General features: G+C 40.7%; 4 protein-coding genes and 1 long non-coding RNA gene across 5 annotated transcripts; 1 reads left to right on the top strand and 4 right to left on the bottom strand.

The window, feature by feature from the left end:
• Nucleotides 1-2265: 2265 nt before the first annotated feature.
• LOC139306246 (C-type mannose receptor 2-like) lies at nucleotides 2266-4927 on the bottom strand. Its single transcript, XM_070930196.1, has 4 exons — nucleotides 4897-4927; nucleotides 4263-4640; nucleotides 3500-3829; nucleotides 2266-3004 (listed from the first exon to the last, which is right to left on the bottom strand). Exons 1-4 carry the CDS (start codon nucleotides 4925-4927, stop codon nucleotides 2658-2660), a joined length of 1086 nt encoding a protein of 361 aa, XP_070786297.1. The 3' UTR covers nucleotides 2266-2657.
• Nucleotides 4928-6283: 1356 nt separating this feature from the next.
• On the bottom strand, nucleotides 6284-8975 carry LOC139306244 (C-type mannose receptor 2-like). Its single transcript, XM_070930195.1, has 4 exons — nucleotides 8942-8975; nucleotides 8350-8727; nucleotides 7586-7915; nucleotides 6284-7089 (listed from the first exon to the last, which is right to left on the bottom strand). The coding sequence occupies exons 1-4, from the start codon at nucleotides 8973-8975 to the stop codon at nucleotides 6743-6745; spliced, it is 1089 nt and encodes a 362-aa protein (XP_070786296.1). The 3' UTR covers nucleotides 6284-6742.
• A 2931-nt stretch (nucleotides 8976-11906) lies between these two features.
• On the top strand, nucleotides 11907-13908 carry LOC139305852 (cerebellin-1-like). The gene is made up of 4 exons (XM_070929807.1): nucleotides 11907-12210; nucleotides 12301-12366; nucleotides 12604-12735; nucleotides 13349-13908. Exons 1-4 carry the CDS (start codon nucleotides 11952-11954, stop codon nucleotides 13627-13629), a joined length of 738 nt encoding a protein of 245 aa, XP_070785908.1. The 5' UTR covers nucleotides 11907-11951; the 3' UTR covers nucleotides 13630-13908.
• Nucleotides 13909-14368: 460 nt separating this feature from the next.
• Nucleotides 14369-18546, bottom strand: LOC139306243 (kelch-like protein 26). The gene is made up of 5 exons (XM_070930194.1): nucleotides 18199-18546; nucleotides 16692-18015; nucleotides 15621-16560; nucleotides 15362-15529; nucleotides 14369-14891 (listed from the first exon to the last, which is right to left on the bottom strand). Exons 1-5 carry the CDS (start codon nucleotides 18544-18546, stop codon nucleotides 14369-14371), a joined length of 3303 nt encoding a protein of 1100 aa, XP_070786295.1.
• Nucleotides 18547-21696: 3150 nt separating this feature from the next.
• LOC139305853 (uncharacterized) lies at nucleotides 21697-23790 on the bottom strand. The gene is made up of 2 exons (XR_011599350.1): nucleotides 23634-23790; nucleotides 21697-23302 (listed from the first exon to the last, which is right to left on the bottom strand). It is a non-coding gene; the product is annotated as an uncharacterized lncRNA (long non-coding RNA).
• Nucleotides 23791-23796: the final 6 nt, after the last annotated feature.

The following is a 23796-nucleotide window of genomic DNA, read 5'->3' as shown; positions in this document are numbered from 1 at the left end:
GACAGTATTGATCACTAAAATTAGACTTTATTCAACACATGCAGTGCAGTAACAGCCCCCCTCTTCAGTAATTTATAAATACTGTAAATTCAGACAGATTTCCAGACTGATTCCAGTTCTGCTCTTATGGGAGAAAACAGCTGAGAGAGATCTTTGTAAAACTCACCGTCATAGCAGACGAAGGGTTTTGTCTCATTACAATCATCAGAGCCCCATTTTCCATTTAACACAGTCATAGCACATTTCTTGTCGTCATCGTCTTCTTCATCTTCAAATAACTCCAGATCCCAGTTTCTGAAAGAGAAATTGCTCCCATCTGACCACCTCCAGGTGTCTCTGAACAGGCCGATCCAGAACACCTTTTCATTCTTGAGACCAGTGCCACGTCCTGTTGTCTCCCCCTGGGTTGCTGTACAGCCCAATCCAGGCTTCGTCTTGATTCTTTGTAGAGTCACGGAGTCTCGTCATGTCTGTCACGTCATACACTGTGGCCAGGTCAGTGTGATGCTCTCTGCAGTGCGTCTGGGCATCCTTCCAGGTCTTACTCTCTTCAATAACGTGGTATTCATACAGGCGACATGTGAAGAAGGAACACTGACCTTAAACCAGAGAAGACACTGCTGTGTTGGAGCTGATAGCACGACAAGCATCTGTTCATTGAATCAATATCATGAGTACCCAGGTCACACACACTACTTCTACACTAGCATCCTCTTTATGTCATTTTATCCACTTATTTTACACAATAACATTGAGCTTATCAGCTGTTTTATGAATCCAGAGTAAGCTGTAGTAGTTTTAGCTGAAAGTGGCAGCAGGACTACTGCAGTAGAGCTGGTAAGATGATCCACTCACCCATCAGCAGCAGAAACAGACTCCACTGCATCTTTGCTCTGTTAGATTAAAATTGATGTTTTAGTATGCGGTGGACCGAACACAATGATTTTAACATCTTGTCTCTGTTGGGTCAAAGATACTTAAACACTGCATTACTGTATGTCAAGGTTAAACTGCACCACTCCCTCCAGTATACAGAGTTCAGTCTAATAAGGAAGAGGAATACAGGGTGGTGGGAAATATACAAACCATAGTCAAAGCAGGACTAAAGAATATTGCAATACAACAACCTTGAATGAATATTTCTATACAGAAGCTCGTAATGTGAATTTAATGTCAAGAATGTGAAGGTGATGCACAAAACAAGAGGAACACCTCACACGATGTGTCATGAAGATTTACGAGTCGATTTAAAACAGGTCTGACACAGAGTCATCAAAAACTCAACATTGTACCGAGAGCTCGACAAAGGTTGTTTTTATTCATAGGTGTATTTTAATTGTTTGCATTATATTGCCAGGCGTTTCTGTTATTGTGTCCACCATTTGTAAAAACTAGAAAATGAAGTACTGAAGGCCAAATAGCTCTAAGTTACATATAAATATTTATAAACTGCACTGTCCACCTTTAAACACAACGTGAGTTGTAAGTTTAAACTTACATCTGGTGATTTCTTCGCTCTGGTGTCTCTCCTTGATGTGCTGATGCAGACTGCTCTAAATTAAATATTACAAGCTCTACTAACAGCCACCTTAATGTCAGCATTTGAATATGAAAATGGAGTTTTTATGACCAGGAACTGACCCATCGATGACAAGAAGTCCATATAAAGTTATGAGAGAAGCAATTTATCGGAACAGAGTTGAAAGTCCAACAAGCAGCAGAAAATGTGGAGCAGAACTTTATTTTTTCTTCTTTTCTCTCCCATTAATCGTCTCGCGACCCCCTCAGATGTATCTGGCATTAACCTCGAGGTCAGGCTCCTCCTGAGGGGAAACCACTGGACATGTATCTAAAAAAGTTAAAACTACAACTTTTACTTGAAATGGACTATTCTTACTTTGTATTCGTGGTTTTTCTTAAGTAAAGGATCTGAGTACTTCTTCCACCGCTGTTCTTCATCTAGCCTGCAGGGGGAGACACTGTCCACAAACCCACTTAGGCAGAGAAGCAGCAAGAACAACAAAAGCAGAACTGGACAACATCAGTGAGTCTGTTAGGACTCGAAGAAACTTACATGTAATAAGCAGGAACTGAGCCCAGGTCAGTAGTTGGCCACATGGACACCACCACAGTTTTAGGTCTATAAACACATGAGTTAAAATAAAAGAGGACCACTCCATAGTTTAACAGTTTATTCAGTATTAGATAAGCAATTATCTGTTTGCAAAATAATTCAATGATAAATATGATGAAATATGATTTTACATGCTATTACCATCACCAGATCTTAACTAAACTTTCAACAATTAAAAATAAAATATGCAACAGAAACCAAAAGCACACAAATGGGAAAGAAAAAACATGTCTGGCATTATATATGCTATAAATGACAACTTGATGAATTAAAGGTCCACACTTTAAGAGAAGAATAAAACAACAACAACTCAAAGGAATAACAAATGGTCGCTGCTTGTTGTTGGCTGTGGTGTCTGGCATCCAGCAGTCAAGAGAGTCATTCAGGTGTTGCTGATTTTAGACAACAGAAAAACATGTTTACAGAATAACTTTCTTCTTAGTGTAGGTGTAATTATTTGTCTCAAACTGAATAAACCCAGAGAGCAGATCAAATGTAATGTACCACCAAAAACAAAAAGGCTTCAACGCTTAGAACAGATGAAATTAAACTGCTCAGTTTCAGCCTTTTTGAACCACTTATGTTGTCCTCCTGTGTCCATGGCTGCAGACATGCCACAGCCGTCCTTCTCTCCATCTGAAGCCCAGTTCTCATGGCGGACCACCTCGTCACTGACCCAGAACCAGAAACCCAGAGTGCAGGTGTAGCGCAGGCCCAGCCAGACGTGGGTAGTGTCGGCCTCCTTGGCTTTCTCTTGGACCCATCTCTGCTGGTCTAGGTTAGTGATGGAGACCAGGTCACGGTGGTTCTTTCTGCAGTAAGTCAAGGCCTCCTCCCAGGTCTTGTTTTTTTCGATCAGGATCACGTCATCTGTCATACCACACCAGCAGCTTTGGTCAGTTCATTGTTGAGAACACTGGTCTCCAACATGAATCTCCAACAGTGATATAACAAATTATAGCTTTAAATCACTGCTTGTATGTTTGGGGCTAATATCAAATATCTTTCAATATCTTAAGAATGTCTTAAGAAGCAGATGTGACATTTTATTTTAAAGCTAGCGGTGTCGTAACACAGTCTCTAACATACTAAATAATCTGTACAGTTTAAAAAAAAATAGCTTATGTACATGTAGCTGTGACATGACCAACTGGCATTCAAACTGTTATTATCCTCGAAGTAAGAATACAGACCGAAATCCTGTGCTCTTGAAAAAAGTATATTCATGGCAGAAATTCAACACACATGCAGAAATAAGTAACTTCAGTAATTTATAAATACTGTAAATTCAGACAGATTTCCAGACTGATTCCAGTTCTGCTCTTATGGGAGAAAACAGCTGAGAAAGACCTTTGTTAAACTCACCGTCATAGCAGACGAAGGGTTTTATCTCATTACAATCATCAGATCCCCATTTTCCATTTAACACAGTCATAGCACATTTGTTGTTGTCATCGTCTTCTTCATCTTCAAATACCTCCCAGTTTCTGAAAGAGAAATTGCTCCCATCTGACCACCTCCAGGTGTCTCTGAACAGGCCGATCCAGAACACCTTTTCATTCCTGAGTTCGTCGTCTTTTAACTGTTTGCGTCCACTGACCAGATCAGTGTGATTTTCTCTGCAGTAGTTCTGAGCCTCTGGCCAGGTCATCTGATTGTCAATCAAATGGAAGCTTTTATTTAATTTTTTTGTTTCTGTGGAATAAACAGACAAACATGCACAGTTAGAAATGCACATTTTCTTTAGTCTCATAAAATCCTATTGTCTTACTTAAAACGGGTGAAACAGTAATGTGAGATAAATGAACATGATTCCACTGCAGGTTCACATGTTTACTAGATGAACGTGTTTGTGGTATAATTAGATAGATCAGATCATTTCATGTAAAATAAAAGAAAAAGAAAAACAGGCCTATGATGGATTAGAATTATTTTTTTTAGACAAACAAGTGGAATTTCATTATATAAGATTTAATGACTTGTAGATATATTACTTTTTAAACATATCAGCCAAGTTTTGACTTCATTCCATATGAAGAGATGAGTTATGTGTCCACATAGAAAACAACTGTTGGACAGGATGATATGCTGAATACACATAACAGCTTTATTAGCCACATGTTCTCACCATCGTAGCAGATGAATTTTCTTTCGTTAGTACATTCGTCATCAGTCAATTTCTTATTGTCGAGCCACACACAGTTCTCTAGAGGTTGGCCATTATACGGCTCTCCTGCACCCCATTCTGTCTCCCTATCGTTGAACTCCACCCCTGGTAGAGACCAGTGCCACCTCCTGTTGTCTCCCCCTGGGTTGCTGTACAGCCCAATCCAGGCTTCGTCTTGATTCTTTGTAGAGTCACGGAGTCTCGTCATGTCTGTCACGTCATACACTGTGGCCAGGTCAGTGTGATGCTCTCTGCAGTGCGTCTGGGCATCCTTCCAGGTCTTACTCTCTTCAATAACGTGGTATTCATACAGGCGACATGTGAAGAAGGAACACTGACCTAAAACCAGAGAAGACACTGCTGTGTTGGAGCTGATAGCACGACAAGCATCTGTTCATTGAATCAATATCAGGAGTACCCAGGTCACACACACTACTTCTACACTAGCATCCTCTTTATGTCATTTTATCCACTTATTTTACACAATAACATTGAGCTTATCAGCTGTTTTATGAATCCAGAGTAAGCTGTAGTAGTTTTAGCTGAAAGTGGCAGCAGGACTACTGCAGTAGAGCTGGTAAGATGATCCACTCACCCATCAGCAGCAGAAACAGACTCCACTGCATCTTTGCTCTGTTAGATTAAAATTGATGTTTTAGTGTGCGGTGGACCGAACACAATGATTTTAACATCTTGTCTCTGTTGGGTCAAAGATACTTAAACACTGCATTACTGTATGTCAAGGTTAAACTGCACCACTCCCTCCAGTATACAGAGTTCAGTCTAATAAGGAAGAGGAATACAGGGTGGTGGGAAATATACAAACCATAGTCAAAGCAGGACTAAAGAATATTGCAATACAACAACCTTGAATGAATATTTCTATACAGAAGCTCGTAATGTGAATTTAATGTCAAGAATGTGAAGGTGATGCACAAAACAAGAGGAACACCTCACACGATGTGTCATGAAGATTTACGAGTCGATTTAAAACAGGTCTGACACAGAGTCATCAAAAACTCAACATTGTACCGAGAGCTCGACAAAGGTTGTTTTTATTCATAGGTGTATTTTAATTGTTTGCATTATATTGTCAGGCGTTTCTGTTATTGTGTCCACCATTTGTAAAAACTAGAAAATGAAATGATAACATAATAAAATCTCTACATACAAAATGTTAAATACAAGTACTGAAGGCCAAATAACTCTAAGTTACATATAAATATTTATAAACTGCACTGTCCACCTTTAAACACAACGTGAGTTGTAAGTTTAAACTTACATCTGGTGATTTCTTCGCTCTGGTGTCTCTCCTTGATGTGCTGATGCAGACTGCTCTAAATTAAATATTACAAGCTCTACTAACAGCCACCTTAATGTCAGCATTTGAATATGAAAATGGAGTTTTTATGACCAGGAACTGACCCATCGATGACAAGAAGTCCATATAAAGTTATGAGAGAAGCAATTTATCGGAACAGAGTTGAAAGTCCAACAAGCAGCAGAAAATGTGGAGCAGAACTTTGTTTTTTCTTCTTTTCTCTCCCATTAATCGTCTCGCGACCCCCTCAGATGTATCTGGCATTAACCTCGAGGTCAGGCTCCTCCTGAGGGGAAACCACGGGACATGTATCTAAAAAAGTTAAAACTACAACTTTTACTTGAAATGGACTATTCTTACTTTGTATTCGTGGTTTTTCTTAAGTAAAGGATCTGAGTACTTCTTCCACCGCTGTTCTTCATCTAGCCTGCAGGGGGAGACACTGTCCACAAACCCACTTAGGCAGAGAAGCAGCAAGAACAACAAAAGCAGAACTGGACAACATCAGTGAGTCTGTTAGGACTTGAAGAAACTTACATGTAATAAGCAGGAACTGAGCCCAGGTCAGTAGTTGGCCACATGGACACCACCACAGTTTTAGGTCTATAAACACATGAGTTAAAATAAAAGAGGACCACTCCATAGTTTAACAGTTTATTCAGTATTAAATAAGCAATTATCTGTTTGCAAAATAATTCAATGATAAATATGATGAAATATGATTTTACATGTTATTACCATCACCAGATCTTAACTAAACTTTCAACAATTAAAAATAAAATATGCAACAGAAACCAAAACCATACAAATGGGAAAGAAAAAACATGTCTGGCATTATATATGCTATGAATGACAACTTGATGAATTAAAGGTCCACACTTTAAGAGAAGAATAAAACAACAACAACTCAAAGGAATAACAAATGGTCGCTGCTTGTTGTTGGCTGTGGTGTCTGGCATCCAGCAGTCAAGAGAGTCATTCAGGTGTTGCTGATTTTAGACAACAGAAAAACATGTTTACAGGATAACTTTCTTCTTAGTGTAGGTGTAGTTATTTGTCTCAAACTGAATAAACCCAGAGAGCAGATCAAATGTAATGTACCACCAAAAACAAAAAGGCTTCAACGCTTAGAACAGATGAAATTAAACTGCTCAGTTTCAGCCTTTTTGAACCACTTATGTTGTCCTCCTGTGTCCATGGCTGCAGACATGCCACAGCCGTCCTTCTCTCCATCTGAAGCCCAGTTCTCATGGCGGACCACCTCGTCACTGACCCAGAACCAGAAACCCAGAGTGCAGGTGTAGCGCAGGCCCAGCCAGACGTGGGTAGTGTCGGCCTCCTTGGCTTTCTCTTGGACCCATCTCTGCTGGTCTAGGTTAGTGATGGAGACCAGGTCACGGTGGTTCTTTCTGCAGTAAGTCAAGGCCTCCTCCCAGGTCTTGTTTTTTTCGATCAGGATCACGACATCTGTCATACCACACCAGCAGCTTTGGTCAGTTCATTGTTGAGAACACTGGTCTCCAACATGAATCTCCAACAGTGATATAACAAATTATAGCTTTAAATCACTGCTTGTATGTTTGGGGCTAATATCAAATATCTTTCAATATCTTAAGAATGTCTTAAGAAGCAGATGTGACATTTTATTTTAAAGCTAGCGGTGTCGTAACACAGTCTCTAACATAACTAAATAATCTGTACAGTTTAAAAAAAAATAGCTTATGTACATGTAGCTGTGACATGACCAACTGGCATTCAAACTGTTATTATCCTCGAAGTAAGAATACAGACCGAAATCCTGTGCTCTTGAAAAAAGTATATTCATGGCAGAAATTCAACACACATGCAGAAATAAGTAACTTCAGTAATTTATAAATACTGTAAATTCAGACAGATTTCCAGACTGATTCCAGTTCTGCTCTTATGGGAGAAAACAGCTGAGAAAGACCTTTGTTAAACTCACCGTCATAGCAGACGAAGGGTTTTATCTCATTACAATCATCAGAGCCCCATTTTCCATTTGACACAGTCATAGCACATTTCTTATCGTCATCGTCTTCTTCATCTTCAAATACCTCCCAGTTTCTGAAAGAGAAATTGCTCCCATCTGACCACCTCCAGGTGTCTCTGAACAGGCCGATCCAGAACTGCTTTTTATTCTTGAGTTCGTCGTCTTTTAACTGTTTGCGTCCACTGACCAGATCAGTGTGATTTTCTCTGCAGTAGTTCTGAGCCTCTGGCCAGGTCATCTGATTGTCAATCAAATGGAAGCTTTTATTTTTTTTTTTTGTTTCTGTGGAATAAACAGACAAACATGCACAGTTAGAAATGCACATTTTCTTTAGTCTCATAAAATCCTATTGTCTTACTTAAAACGGGTGAAACAGTAATGTGAGATAAATGAACATGATTCCACTGCAGGTTCACATGTTTACTAGATGAACGTGTTTGTGGTATAATTAGATAGATCAGATCATTTCATGTAAAATAAAAGAAAAAGAAAAACAGGCCTATAATGGATTAGAATTATTTTTTTTTAGACAAACAAGTGGAATTTCATTATATAAGATTTAATGACTTGTAGATATATTACTTTTTAAACATATCAGCCAAGTTTTGACTTCATTCCATATGAAGAGATGAGTTATGTGTCCACATAGAAAACAACTGTTGGACAGGATGATATGCTGAATACACATAACAGCTTTATTAGCCACATGTTCTCACCATCGTAGCAGATGAATTTTCTTTCGTTAGTACATTCGTCATCAGTCAATTTCTTATTGTTGAGCCACACACAGTTCTCTCGAGGTTGGCCATTATACGGCTCTCCTGCACCCCATTCTGTCTCCCTATCGTTGAACTCCACCCCTGGTAGAGACCAGTGCCACCTCCTGTTGTCTCCCCCTGGGTTGCTGTACAGCCCAATCCAGGCTTCGTCTTGATTCTTTGTAGAGTCACGGAGTCTCGTCATGTCTGTCACGTCATACACTGTGGCCAGGTCAGTGTGATGCTCTCTGCAGTGCGTCTGGGCATCCTTCCAGGTCTTACTCTCTTCAATAACGTGGTATTCATACAGGCGACATGTGAAGAAGGAACACTGACCTAAAACCAGAGAAGACACTGCTGTGTTGGAGCTGATAGCACGACAAGCATCTGTTCATTGAATCAATATCATGAGTACCCAGGTCACACACAATATTTACACCATCCTCTTTATTTAATTTTGTCCACTCATTTTACATTTTATTGAGCCACATTTTATTTCATCCATCTGTCCAGGACTACTGCTATAGAGCTGGTAAGATGATCCACTTACCCATCAGAATGAGCAGAAACAGACTCCACTGCATCTTTGCTCTGTTAGATGAAAACTGATATTTTAGTGTGCGGTGGACCAAACACAATGATTTTAACATCTACTCTGAAATACATTGAAACTTATATTGCTTATTTCCAGAAAAAAAAAACTGTCCAATTCCCTCAGGACTCAAAGTTTAGTCCGAAGTCCAGCAAGAAAGAGGAATATAAGTTAGTGGGATGAATGCAAACCATAGTACAACCAGATTTAACAGTTGTTCACAATCACAAGTGCCCCTTTAGCCCTGTATTTTACTCAAATCACACATGAAAATGTATATAATGCACTGGGTCTGGACACAATATCCGAAACACGTAGAGTTTTGTGCAATACAGTACAACAGCCCTGTCTGGGATGCTGAGGAGGGTGATAACAAATACATTTTTAAGTAATTGGTGTATTTACCTGTTTGTAGGCCGTTCAATATGTTAAAAGGATTAGGTTCACATTGTTTTCAAGTCAGTCTTAATACAATAGTGAAATGCACGTGTACAATGACAGAGATATTGGTCCCACACTGGCCATGAAGAGATCTCAGGTTTCTGTGATTGTTGAGAAACGAAGCAGCGTGAAATAACACATCAAAAATAATGAGCTGGGCTTTAAGATTTTGTTGGATCAATTTCATGGTTATATCATGTCACATGTATTTCTATGAAAAAGAGGAGGGAGCTTCGCACACAGGAGGTGTAAGAGCAAGAAGTGCTAACAAGCAAGCTGGACATAGTCAGAAAAAATAAACCACTAATCTTTGACTTTATTCCACTTTTTCCTCTCTCATTTTCTGTTTTATTTTATTCATTTATTCAATTCATTTTGTGGCCTATTCCTTTTTTGTTCTTTTAAACTGCATCTTTTGCGTGTAAATAATGCTTAAGATGGCTTTTTTTTCTCATATTAGATTGGTGTTGTTTGTCTTGAATGGATTACTATTTTAAGGGTTTTTTTCTGTTCATTATTCAACTCATTTATCTGATGCACTCTCTTATTTAGCTTAAAGCATGAGCATGATGAAGCACTGAGTGAAAAGAGCGTTGATCATGCCAAATTAAAATTAATTTCATGTCTTTCTCAGAAACAAAGAGCCCATTTTATGTCGGGTAATCGAACTAATCACACAGCGTTATAGTTAGAATTTAAAACATCCCTCTGACACAACAAAAGCCACTCTACAGGTAGCATTTACTGAAAAAGTATTTAATTACAGTACATTGCCAGTTGTTCTGTGTACACACAAACATTAAATGTCAAATAATACAGCAGAGTCTTTACTTACGTCTTCTGATTCCTGCTCTCCTCACCTTCACTCTGCTCTGATGTCTCTCCCTTCTGTGCCAGTGGAGACGGCTCACAACGGTATATTAATCCTGTTCATGCACTCTGGTTGCCACGTTGACGTTAGCATTTTAATATTCAAATATCGAGGTTTCAGATCTTTATCATCGCCAGGAAACTGTCCATTGTTGACAAGAAGAAGTCCATATCCTTAAGGATAGTTGCAATTGAATTAGTATTCAATAGTATGAAGCAGACAGAACATGCGTTACACAAAATGCAGCCTGTACAAATAGTGCAGATTCATGAAGTTTGAAAGAGAAGGGGTCGCTGTCCTTACTTGACAAATGAATGCACGCTATGGTTTGCAGAGAACCCAGAAAATCTGGCATCTGAATCCCACAAGGTTCACGGTGGCTCAACACCTGACCAAGACACCTCATGTTGGTTTTTGGTGCAGTCAGATTCGCAGTGTCTGCAGCTGCTGATGGACACATAGTGGTTGTTGCATAGCTGGAACTTATGAACAACCCGTTACAGCACAGGCTGTACAACCACTCTACCTGGATTACACTCATTCTCTTTGGGTCTGGGTGCATCCTGTGTCCCTTTTTGTTCCAGGTTGTGGCTCCGGCCGAGTCCTCGGCTCTTCCTCTCTCTTTGTTTTCACCGGAAGCTGTTGCCGAGGGCAACTGACTAAGATGCGTTGGCATCCACATCATCCTGAAGATGATCTTGATTACATATAACTGTATTGGTGTTATCTTCCATCACTCTCTTAATCTGTACACATATTTTCTTTATCCTCAAATATTATAGAGTTTGTTAACCCACCAATTGCACACCTTGCAAAAACTTTTATTATTATTTCACTTCTTAGGTTTATGTGGCTTTTTGTCTTTGTTCCCATGGGTTTGTTCCGATTTACTGTCTTAAAATATCCATCCCTGTAAGACGGGATTCACTGGCAGTAGAAAGTGAGGACGTTCAGCACCGTGTCACAGTGGAGGCCACAGGTCAGAGTATCCTGCCAGGAAAAACCATGACATTTACATGAACATAACAAAACAGCACAACAAGAACAAACGCTGCCTTTATTTGACCTATGATGGAAATACTATACAAGTCAAATTAGTGCCCGCTGTGGTTTGCTGCGAACCCAGAAAGACCTTTCCCTGTCATCTCTTCCTTTTGTCTGAATCACACTGCCATGGCCTGTGGACATGAGACAATGTATTATTTTCATGCTGTGTTATATTGAGACACTGGCCCATTGTAAAAATATATATGTATATTCACACTTACATGTCAGAAATGAATCATTTTCTCTTGTGGTTGGAAATCTCCAAATAAGTTAATGGTTTTGTAAAAATCCTATAATCCCACAACATGATGTAGTATGAAATGCTACTTGGCATTGGAAGTAATGCAAGGTTATACTGTTGGTGATGTTCATGTACAAAATGTATAGAAATGTTGTTTCTCTTTGTATGGCACATTCCCTATTGGTATTTTACTGGCAAACACACTCACAAAATCCTCCCAGTCGGCCTGTTGGGACACGACTCGAGCTGGGGTGCCTGAGGGCCTCAACACTGCTTACTCTCTGACACGCTCTCGGAGTAGGTTCACAAGCCACTGAGGAAAAACCACCGTCCACAAACTGCAAGACTACAAATTTAAGATTGAGGAAATGGAGTTCAGGGCTTTGCTTCTGCTGACCCTCCTGGGGCTCTTGCTTGTGGAGCCAGGGTTTGGACAGAGAGGCGACATGGATATTAGTGAGTGGCTGAAAGAAAAAGTGGAATTAATGAAGAACTTGGAGGACAAACTGAAACATGCAGAAAGATGGCAGAATGATGTTGAAGCTCTGGAGGCCAGGCTCAATGCGACTGTAGACGAGCTGACAAGACAGAAAGCTGAAGTGGACAGACTGAGCAAAGACAATGAAGGTACAAGATTCATGATGATGAATTATCACCACGTATATTCCCACCCAAACCTTTGAGTGATGCAGTTTGTTTTCTTTTTTACTTCTACAGGCCTGCAAACGAGACTGAATGTCACCGAGAAGGAACTTGATAAACTGAAACAGAATAGTGATAAAGGTAAGAATTTCTGTGTTACCAATGTTCAATACTGTGATGTTATGGGATCATACTGAGATAAATCTTTAAAATCTTACAAGACGAAAAGAAAATCTAGAAGGAAATCTACTGTCTTGTCATTTCTAAGTTTAAGGGCTTTTTTTGTTTTTACATTAAAGTAACCTTTATCACTCTGTCATTGATTTACATCTTTTATATTAACATTTACAATTTCTCCGTGTAACTGTCTGTCCACAGGTGCTCCTCGGGTTGCGTTCTCAGCCTCTTTGGCAAACTTAGGGGAGATTTACAGAGGACCCTGCACAGACAAGACCCTGGTTTTCAAAAGGGTCTTCTCAAACACTGGCAATGGTTATGACCAAAATACAGGTACGGTACACTCCTACATTGTGTCTGTGCGTGTTTGAGATGTGGCTGAAAGCCTACTTGTAGACACTAAAAGTCCTAAGGCTGTAAAACTCACACATCTGCGTCTGGTATTTCAAACAAGCTCAAACAACGTAGAAGACTTTGCTGATACTGTTTGACTCAGGTCTGTAGTGTTGGACGGCTGATTGAAATTTAAAGCTGCACAATCAAAATATTTATTTTGACAATAGATCAAATGACCAAGTGTAATGTGAAATGATTCACTCACATGGACATCATTTTATTGGTTGAGTCAAACATCAATTGTTTGGGCCAATTGATCATAATTTTTAGTAAATTGGATTTACAATAATTAAGAGAACACATCGTATATATTCCAGTCATTGTAGTCTATAGCCTATATTCTGTTGATCTGATCATGAATGAATTAGTCATATTTTGAGTTTCCTGTTAGCCAACCCAGATCCTGAAAAGCCATAATTCATTTGCTCCACCTACTAAGGTTTGCCTCCAAAGTAGCTCTGCCGCTAACAAAATTGAGAGAAATAAAACTCAAATCTACTTGTCGGTGGAGTAACTCATCTTACATCTGCTCGTCTTTGCTCTGCTGCAGGAATCTTCACAGCACCGGTGAACGGTCTCTACTACTTCAGCTTCAGTACCTATGGCTACAACACCCATGTCATGGGGGCCATTTTAATGAAAAACAGCATCCATCAAATTTCAACATATGATAGCCCTTCGGCTGATGGCTCAGACAGTAGCAGTAATGCTGTTGTTCTGCAATTGGCTGCTGGTGATAAGGTGTACATGGAACTGTGGGATAACGGCAGAGTGTTTGACAACCTGAATGGACACACCACCTTCAGTGGTTTTCTTGTCATCCCTATGTAAATTATTAGAAACAATGCATTGCATTGTGCTTTTACACTGAGGAGAGACTCTCATGCAAAAATAGTGACATCTGTAAAATCGATGTTGATGTGCCAATATGAAAATTACACTGTACTATTATCCTGGCTAATATTACCTCCTTTATTTTCTAAATTAGATTAAACAAACTTTCATTGAACAATCTCAAAAACCCAATGCATGTTTTTCATTTTCAAGTAAATTTTAATGAAAATAAAAATGTGTGAACCTTCTTCAGAACAATAAATGCAAAACAATAACTTCTTACATTGTCTCTTTTACTGTCTCTGGTGACTAAACATCACTTTCTGCACCTTCTGCAATGACAAATGTGTTCACCAGCCTCCCACTTGAAGTAACACAAAAAGGTGCAGCTCTCTCTTGTGTTCATAGTTGGTCATTGCGGTAATCTCATCGATTTTTATTAAAGCACCTTTTGAATACCATATCATTACATATATATCCTACATTTGGCATGCCTAAAGGTTAAATTCATATACCTGTACTGTGGAAGATAAAATTAACCTTGATCAAGATATCAAGTTATTATGAGACAGGTATTGTAAACATCCTTTCCTCGTCTACAGTGGAAGAATGTTTGCTAAATTACAAAAAATAAACACACTGTATACCACTGTTATTAACATGCAATAAGTATCCTGAAATTCAGCATCATAAAACTATTTAAAACAACAATAGTAATGACATATATCACCACGTCTTACAATCGGAAATGTGATGGCAAATACAGCAGAGATGCTCTTATGTCGTTGTTCGGTCCAGGCATCTTGCCCATGTTCTCCCATCTCTGTGAGGTGGGATCATAACGATGGACCATCTTCGTGTCACTGTAGTCCTCCTGGCTGTATCCACCCATCACATAAAACTTTCCTTCCAAAACTGCACTTCCTGCTCCTACATGTGACACTGACAGAAATGTGAAGGCAGTCCAGGAGTCGGCCACTGGATTGTACACCTCACAAGCTAGCTGGTCGACAATAGTCATGCTATCATCTGTGGTGATTCCACCTGCTACATAAAGACATTCACCCAGGGTCTCCATGCAGTGATGAGCTCGAGATTTAGCCATGTTTGCCAAATAAGTGCTTCCAGTCTCTGGGTGGTAAAGAAACATGGATGCAAGACATTGGTAGTCGCTGTTCAGGCCTCCTGAAACAAAGATCTTCCCTTGTAAAACTTTTGCTACATGGCCACTCAGAGGCAGATCCAAGGGCCAAGTGAAGCTGAAAGAGAAGACATTTTATTTCAGTATCTGAAAGTATTAACTTCAGTCTGAGACAAAGTATGTCACATAATTGACTATTTATAGCAAATGAGAAGTATCAGGTTATAATGGATGTGCCGTAAAAGCTAATCTACCCTCAACAGCCTCTAAACAACTCGTTTATTTTCATTAAAGTATATCATTTCTGTGTCAGGCCAGGATTCTGTAACTTATACAGTTAGCATAAAGTATCCTCTGATGGCCACATTTCAGATCCCTTCTCTTAGGCAATGTAGGATTTCTCAACAGATTTCAGTAGACTTCATTTTGCCAATCTGATTTTGTTAGCAAGCAAATCATAATATCTGGTCAGTCATCCCATCACTGCCTACACAACGTACAGATGGTATCCAGCCATACTTAATATGGTAGAAGCTACCAAGTTGGTAGATGGTTGTACGGGAAATTTTAGCAAGACTTCCAACGTACCTCCAAGAGTTTGCAGTGGGGCAGTATCGTTCCACACTGTCAATATAGTCAGGGTCACAGTGTCCGCCGATGGCATATATCTTTCCACCCAGCACAACTACGGAAAAAGAGCATCTCTTCTCTTGCATTTCCGCCAGGCTCTCCCAGCTGTTTTGAAGGGGGTCATACCTACAGATGTGGTAAAATGAGACTGAGGATAAAATATAAGAGGCATTGTAAATGGTTGTTTTAGTGGGGATCCAAGATTACCCTCTCTCACCTGTAAACAGAATTCAGGGTGTCACTGATGCCATAATACTTCTTGCCTCCAAACACATATAGTTGTCCTTTGAGCACAGTCACCTCATGTCTGAACCTCGCTGGCTCTGGCATCTCTCCCAACCTTCTCCATTCCATGGCCTTTTTTATCCCTGTATGGTTCCTCAGGGAATTCCCAAACCAGAGTTCTCTGCTAATGCTGCGGCTACCCAGATCTTCAGATGTCTGGTCACCTCCAATCAAGACCAGACTCTCTTTCGGCATATAGATGCGGCACTGACTTTGTGGTGCAATGTCATTCGAGCAGAAATCCTCAAAAATTGCTTCATAGAGCTCTGCCAGGCTGTGATCAGACCACATGTTCAGAGATTGGACCTCTTTGAATTCCTTGAACGTCATAAGGGGAAAGTGGATGGTTTTCATAAGTTCTTTAGCAAGCCACAGCCTTATCTTGGGCCTTGCTTGGATCCATGTCACCACTGCTTTGAACACCACAAGCTCAGATGGAACACAGAGCGAGAGACTGTTCAGGTACTTTAGCAGCTGTTTGGCTGGCAGGTCCTTGAACTTTGAGGTGCATGCCACCTCTTGGAATTGCCGCAAGACAAAATCATCTGCGACTTCAAGAAGCTCCACCATCTCATAGGCCTCAGCAAAAGATGCCACATCCAGGCAGGAGTGAGGATTTATTTCTTGTTGCAGGAAGTTAAGGCACAAGGAGAGGGCAGGTTGGTATTGGAGCTGGAGAGCGGTGCTGGTGATCTCAAAGATGCACCTCCAGCTGAGGGGGAGAGCCCCGCTGTAGGAGCAGTCAATCAGAGCCTCCAGCTCTGAAGCCAAAAGGAAGGGAAGGCTCACACAGGCCTGATGGCACTCCCTCATCCCCAAGGTGAACATGCCACGGAAGTAGTCACTCAACACAGCCAGAATGACTCTGTGGACTGAAGGGAGGATAGTAATGAGTACACTCATTCTGTGGTCCCAACTAAAATGTACAGGACTCTACAGGAATTCATTTTTTTTCATTTACGTATGAACAATGCACAAATGTACTCATTGGTGGTCTACTCACCAGGAAGCGATCCTCCGAGAGCTTCCAGAATGATATCACAGCCCACTCTGTCCATCCACAACTGTTTGATGGACTGAAGACTGATGATCATTTGTTCTGCAGCCGAGATCCTTTCTTCTTTCTTCTGCCCTCCAGTTTTTGTGAATTTTTCCTCTTCCTCTGTGCAGAGATCTAGCACCCTGGGGGTACCCAATGTTTGAGCTGCAGCCTTTATCTGGTGCACAGTGTTCTTGTTCAAACGTGATACGAGTCCAGTGTAGGCAAACTCCACAACTGCCTCTAATCCAACGTGATCTACATCTGGACCCAGAGACAGTGACCACATGCGGACGCCAACGCTCGTATCATTGCCTTTTCTTTTTTCAATTCCATTACTTCTACTCAGATTTTCCCGGATGAGGGAGCTGACAGCAGCCAGAACAGGGGAGTGTACATGAAAACTCTTTCCATCCTCTGTGCTCAAAGTAAGGTCAGTGAGAAGGGAAGATTCCCTGAACTCTGTCAAGGTGCCGAATACATCTGTGAGATAATCCTCTTTGCGGTAAATCTTTACCACATCTTCCCAATTACTATCCACGTCTTCGTCCGTTGAATGTTCTGCTTCCGCGTCATCTGTAGTCTCTTCCTCATCTGTCAAATTCTCACTTTCCTCAAATTCTCCCTCTAAGGCCCTCGCTTCTTGGATGCTATTTTCATTCCTCCATGACTTTTCATTAGGATCCTCCAGTTCCTCAGGATCCTTATATTGTTTGTTGTTGTCATCCTTTATCCTTTCAAAGTTGCAACATTGATCCTCAGATCCCGTCAAGTAAGAATCTTCATGATCAGATTCCACTGAATCTGACAAATTTTCTTCCTCACTGACTGTTTTGTCTTCTTGCCTTCTTGTACTTTCTTGGTTTTGCTGAATGTTCTCATCCTCACGTCTTCTCATCTGTTCTCTGAATTGCTCTGCCAGGTGATATTGTCCAATTTCCTCCTGTTGCTGATGCTCCTCTTCCCCATCATCTTCCTCCTCAACCTGCTCTTCTTCCCTTACCTGCCTGTCTTCCTCCTCATTCACCATAACATCCCTCTCAAACTCATCTTCTCCTTCTTCCTGCTCTTCCTCCATTTCTTCTGTTCCCGTCACCTCCTTTTCTTCCACCTCTCCATTCTCTTTAACCTCCCTCATCACCTCATTCTCTAACTCCTTCTCCTCTTCCTCCACTTCTTCAGTTTCCATTACCTCCTTCTCCTCTTCCGCATCCAGCTCCTCATCCTCCTTAACCTCCCTCTCTACCTCATTTTTTCCTTCCTCCCCTTTCTCCAGCTCCTCTACTTTCTTCACCTCTTTCTCCTCATCCTCATCCTCATCCTCCTTAACCTCCCTCTCTACCTCATTTTCTCCTTCCTCCCCTTTCTCCAGCTCCTCTACTTTCTTCACCTCTTTCTCCTCATCCTCATCCTCCTTAACCTCCCTCTCTACCTCATTTTCTCCTTCCTCCCCTTTCTCCAGCTCCTCTACTTTCTTCACCTCTTTCTCCTCATCCTCATCCTCATCCTCATCCTCCTTAACCTCCCTCTCTACCACACTTTCTCCTTCTTCCTCCATCTCCTCTACTACCCTTATCTCCATTTCTTCTTCCTCCTCCTCCTCTTCTTCTTCTTCCTCATCTTCACTCACTTCCTCTTCCTCACTGCCCGTGTCTTCTGCCTCCTCTTCCTCACCATCGTCCTCCCCTTCTTCCTCCTCATCACTCACCTCCAGCTTAGTACATCTCACCCGCTCCCTCCATCTCTTTCTCCTGTTCTCCTCCATCTCTTCCTTCCATTCATCCCAGTCCTTCTGGACGCATGGATTAGCCACTGCCATACTGTCCGATATCCCTGTAATCTGTTCTAATCCCTTTAATCCCTCAGAATATTTACGCCTCTAGAAGCCAAAAGATTGCAAATCACTTACTTTTTATTTATGAGGAAGAATGCACAGAAAAATCATATATGTCCAATAGTAATCCACAGTTTGGATGTTGCAAGTAGCTTTACCTCTTTTACCGACTGTAAACACCAGCTGCGTTGTGTGTTTGTTGCCTCTCTCTCCTCTTGTATGTGAATGTTCAAGGGTGGCGCATGAGCCTATGATTCCTCAGATAACTAGACACGTTTCTATATACAGCGTACTATATCACGAGGTAATTGAAATTCTAGACAGTTTGAGGTGTCAGTCTGAGACCAAACAAAGGTTTATTAGGTGTTGATACCCTAAATGTAGGGTCTTGTTCTTTGTTTCTTCAATTTGTTACCATTATTAATCATTAATCACACAAAGTATATTTACAGACCATGCAATTTATCCTCATTTTTAATGATTACACTTTGCAGTCTTCTTCCTGTACTGATCAATTCTCCAGTTCATAAACGTATTCTTAGATTTTACCCAAGTAATAAACAAGGGAGTGATCTAGACCTGGAGGCAGCTGGATCTCTGCCTGTCCGACTGTGAACCAAGACATCTTTGGGGGTTTTGGCAGTCTTCTTTAGTCTTGGACCATATGACTGAGATCAGTATTAAATGCCTAGAGGGTCATCAGTGGGATCACATTGGTCCTCCGAGTCCAAATACAGTGGAATCTGGGTCAAGGATTGAGAGGCATGAGGGGAAGAAGGAGGCCCAATGGGCAACAAAACAACGGCATTTACACCTGTCGCCTTGTGTGCTGACAGCGAAAGCAAACAGCTGGGTCACAGTGTAGCCTTGACTTGAAAAATAGTTTCACAGGTCACAAGTATGTCACAATGGAACCTATATATGTTATCTCCTTGTATAACCACATTGTCAGCTATCCATAAAGTCATAAGTGTTTGTTTATTAAGTCCTTCCTAAATTCTTAACAACAGCTTAGTTTCAAACTAGTGATTTTACTGAATTGAATTGCACCTATACAATGTGTCCCAGTAACAACTTTAGAAATCAGTTGCTGGAAAACATTTGTTGCACTGTTCAATCGAAATCAATCAGCTCATCGTCATGTCAACAGGAAGTGAACATTAACTGTCAATCCTTTGTAAATGTTGGTACATTTTCAGTTAGCAGAGTTAGCAATATTTGTGAATGAGTGGGAGTTATAATTCTGCTAATCTAACTGACGCTTATTTAGTTTTATGTTACTTGCATAACATTTTGTTTTTTAATGTATATTGTGTTATTGAGTGTTGTGTTGTGTTTAGTGTATGTGAAATATAATTTAAAATTGAATCTGCCAGGTGCCAGTTGGTAAGCCTTCACCTGGCAGTTTCAGGGGGTAAATATTGAGTGACAACTAATCTCTGTGTTTTAATTGAGCGATGCATACATTTATATTTAATAAACACTTCGTTTGAACTTACGAAGAGCTGCGGCAACTGGCTGCTGTTTTAGTGAATAGCTGATAATGACAGAAAAGCCATACAGTTTCTTGTCTGATATGATACTGTGGTTCCACCTATGGCTATGATCTGTCGATTGTTTCTTCAATTGACGGAAACAGCCGTAATTATGGAACAAATCTAAGATACAGTTCTGAGGTCTGTAACCAGGCTACTCTATAGGTGGGCAAAACCAAGTCCCCTGATTGAAGATCTGTCTCTTTAACCTTGAGGAAATTCTGCCTCCTAAATGCTCTAAAATAACAGCCCTTTACTGTAATCTTATCAACACAGGGTGAGTTTCTATTGAAATGCTTTGAAGTTGAAGCACTGTGAGTGGGTGAGTTGGAAAGGAAACTGGTGGGCAACACCTCGCTTTAAAACACTCCTACCTGAGGACACAATGACTCTGCTCTTTTCACAGCCATTCACGTGTGAGGCATCACACACACATACACACATACTGTACATACATACAGGGAGGTTTAAACAAGCAGACAAGTGAGTCAGGTTGTTATTCAACCCCACACAAAAAGAAAAGTTGAATGCATTTAAATAAATTGAAAACTATTTTACATTTGGAAACGTTTTGAAGTAGAGCATCTCTCTCCAGACTGAATGTGTGTGTTGTGTGTTTCTAAGCATTCGAATGCATGCAATCTACCCAAAGACGACTTTCTTGGAGCATGTGTGTTTTTTTAAGGACTTTGAAAAGGTCCTGTCCGAGCATTAATGTATACAGCCACCACATAGCCCCACTGGATATTTATAAATAAAAAAAGTGAATCATACTATGCTGAAAACAACTTTTCTGACAGTGCAACATTGCTAAACATGAGATGTTCTGGAGGAACATGTTTGTTCACCGCCATGTTCACATCCTGAGTTTGTAACACAGCAGATGTGCAGATGTTGCTGTACTCACATTATCACCCACAGTGAGTGTTTCGCTCTGGGCAGCAGCTCACAATCTACTTATGAAAAGTCTGTTTCCTCTGCAGTCCTGAGTGTTACCATGACAACGCACGCAGCGAGAGGAGGAGTGAAGAGCGCTAACCTCGTTATGGGACCCTCCCCCTCAGGCCCTTTCCTCAAGAGCAGCAAACACTGCTGGGACATGAGGCCAAGCTGCAATCCTCTTTTTCTTCTTCTTCTTAATAGCAGCAGCAGCAGCAGCAGAAGAAGAAGAAGAAGAAGAAGAAGAAGAAGAAGAAGCATTGTCTTCACTTACTCATATTCTTAAAAGCCATATGAACACTTTTGTTCTTAAATGAAAGCCGCTGCAGAAAAACTTAAGGTTAACATTTTGACAAATACGTAGTAAATACTTTTTTACTTTCTTGCCGAAAGTTAGATAAGAAGATCCACTCTCATGTCTGTACGGTTAATATAAAGCTACAGCTAACAGTTAGCTTAGCTTAGACTGGAAACAGGGGGTAGCAGCTAGCCTGGATCTGTCAACCTACCAGCTCCTCTAAAGCACACTCATTTTAATATTTACAAAAACTGAAGTATAAAAACAAGTGGTTTTATGGGTGGTTATGTGCGGGTTGATGCACCATGAGGTTGCCAGGCAACCAGCAGAGACTCCAGAAAGCCACTGTGTCCGACTACAGAATTGTCAAAATACAATCTAGTTTTATTGAACTTCTATGGCCCCATGAAACACAGAGGTGAACGTACACATGGAAATCAAATTTAGGATTTACAACAGGCTGGAAGAGAAAAAGTCAAATTAGCTCATACAGTACAACCTGGTCTTAATTTGAAATTAACATTTCTCTACAAGGAAGCAAGCAACTCCTGTGTGATGTGAAAAAATATCATAACTTTAAAAACATACAAAAACAACATAACATCAAACACACAGTTCAGAAAACACACAGCGAAATGGCTTGTTCCAATTATTTCAGCTCAGAGGAAGTAGCATGACTGATTGTCAGGCTCACTTTTTAAATAATAATTCATAAATATAGACACAACATAAATATTAATAAACATGAGAGTAATGTTTCAAATGTAAGACTGTTTTAAGTGTTTAAATTGCTTTAACAAGTTCCACTAAAGCTCATTTAATTTTGAGGTCGGCTTAATTTACTAAAAACATACACAAGTGTAGTCAGGAAGAAGAAGAAGAAGAAGAAGAAGAAGAAGAAGGAGAAGAAGAAGAAGAAGAAGAAGGATCCACCTGTTTTTAAATCGGTCTGCAACAAGTAAAATAATACATGTAAACCATTCATTAAACTAACAGATGTACCGTAGATCACAAGCTCATAGGGAGCGATATCAGATCTCCTGCTATTGCTTTTTAAATTAGGTCATGCTCTATTTAGAATCATAAGTCCCTGCATTCATAAAGTGTATTGAGAGAAAAGGGAAAGGGCCAAGAAGGTGACGACAGTGCCAAGGAAATAGGAGACGTTCTTAAACAGCAGTTAAGAAGCCGCGGTAAGAACAGAAGAATTGCATAGTTCAGCAGCATCGTCTCTTTTCGCATTTTTCCTATTGAGCCTGTTATTTTCCTTTCTGAGTGTACCTGCGCAGCCCTGAAACCTTTCCCCCACGTATCACTCCTGTGGCTCGTTAGAATAAGGAGCGAGATGAGAGGTCTATTTTTACCAACGAGGGGGTGAGAAAGTGAGACGGAAGGTGAGATTTTATGAGGCAAAAGCAAGCACTGAGTTTGTGTTGTTTTCATCATTCATGTAAATGTGCAGAGAGTGGTGCAGCATGAAGGATTGGATATTTGAGATATTTGATCCTGTGCCCTTCTGGTGTTAATGAAGCCAAAAGGCCAACTGTCCCCCAAAATCAACATGTTTAAAATCCTTTCAGTCTATTCTGGGAGGAAAAAAAACTGAATTGAAATGAAAGCTAGTCGACTATCCTGTGTAAAGCACCATCGTGTCTTTGTTTCCATTTTGTGCTATCCACTACATTTTAGCAGCAGGTGGACCTTTTTTGAAATCTTTTGGGGATTAAACTATTCTCTTGAAAACAGAAATGTTGGGTCAAGCGCTGGCCCACGGTAGAAAGAAAGACACGATGACAATGATGAGGGAGAGGGAGAGCGGCAGCGAGAGGAGGAGGATGAGAGGGAGAGAGAGGGAGGATGGCCACAGAGACATCAGACGTCTGGAGCCTCGGGGCACTTCGCCCGGACTCTTTTGCCTCTCGACGTTTGGCCGGCAGATGACCAGTGGCCTGACCTGTGATACGCTCTCCTGGAAGACAAAGAGGAAACACATGAGACGAATGTGCTCTGATGAAAATGCAAACACAACCTGCACATTATTCTATATCTGAAGTCTATTCAGTTTATCCCTTCAGATCATTTCCTCTTTAGCGTAACAGATATGTGTTTCAAAATGTACTTTTTTTGTATTTTACAGTGAATGCCAAATGAACAGTATTGGACACAATTAGAAAGAATGGGATACTATTTCTGCTACAACAGTTCTCTTCTCAAGCCTCCGTGTTGTGTTGAAGTCGCGCCTTGGTGAGCAGATGTACAGAAATTAGACTAATTAGACTTCACATTGATGTGTTTTCTACCTCCAGTATGGTCCTGCTGTGTGCCCTGTCAGGACTGAGCCTGAGGTTCCAGCGATGCGATCTGTGGCTCCGCCCACCATCGTCCTCACTCTCGGTGGTGTCTTGCCGCGCGACCCGCGGCCGCTTACGTCTCCGCGAGCTGATTCGCTGGAGAGAACCTGGC

The sequence above is a fragment of the Enoplosus armatus genome, chromosome 23, assembly GCF_043641665.1.
Source record: "Enoplosus armatus isolate fEnoArm2 chromosome 23, fEnoArm2.hap1, whole genome shotgun sequence".
Taxonomy (NCBI): domain Eukaryota; kingdom Metazoa; phylum Chordata; class Actinopteri; order Centrarchiformes; family Enoplosidae; genus Enoplosus; species Enoplosus armatus.
Note: the sequence above shows the minus strand (reverse complement) of the source record. Positions and strands in the feature narration are given on the sequence as shown.

Excerpts from the sequence above, each read along its gene's own strand:
- LOC139306246 (XM_070930196.1), bottom strand. The coding sequence starts at position 4,927 with ATGCAGTGGAGTCTGTTTCTGCTGCTGATGG. Across the intron at positions 4,641-4,896 it reads TCTGTTTCTGCTGCTGATGG|GTCAGTGTTCCTTCTTCACA; the intron begins GTGAGTGGATCA and ends CTCTGGTTTTAG. Across the intron at positions 3,005-3,499 it reads ACCCTTCGTCTGCTATGACG|ATGACGTGATCCTGATCGAA; the intron begins GTGAGTTTAACA and ends GTGGTATGACAG.
- LOC139306244 (XM_070930195.1), bottom strand. The coding sequence starts at position 8,975 with ATGCAGTGGAGTCTGTTTCTGCTCATTCTGATGG. Across the intron at positions 8,728-8,941 it reads GTTTCTGCTCATTCTGATGG|GTCAGTGTTCCTTCTTCACA; the intron begins GTAAGTGGATCA and ends CTCTGGTTTTAG. Across the intron at positions 7,090-7,585 it reads ACCCTTCGTCTGCTATGACG|ATGTCGTGATCCTGATCGAA; the intron begins GTGAGTTTAACA and ends GTGGTATGACAG.
- LOC139305852 (XM_070929807.1), top strand. The coding sequence starts at position 11,952 with ATGGAGTTCAGGGCTTTGCTTCTGCTGACCCTCCTGGGGCTCTTGCTT. Across the intron at positions 12,211-12,300 it reads ACTGAGCAAAGACAATGAAG|GCCTGCAAACGAGACTGAAT; the intron begins GTACAAGATTCA and ends TTACTTCTACAG. Across the intron at positions 12,367-12,603 it reads GAAACAGAATAGTGATAAAG|GTGCTCCTCGGGTTGCGTTC; the intron begins GTAAGAATTTCT and ends GTCTGTCCACAG.
- LOC139306243 (XM_070930194.1), bottom strand. The coding sequence starts at position 18,546 with ATGGCAGTGGCTAATCCATGCGTCCAGAAGGACTGGGATGAATGGAAG. Across the intron at positions 15,530-15,620 it reads ACCCTGAATTCTGTTTACAG|GTATGACCCCCTTCAAAACA; the intron begins GTGAGAGAGGGT and ends CCACATCTGTAG. Across the intron at positions 14,892-15,361 it reads CCCACTGCAAACTCTTGGAG|CTTCACTTGGCCCTTGGATC; the intron begins GTACGTTGGAAG and ends CTTCTCTTTCAG.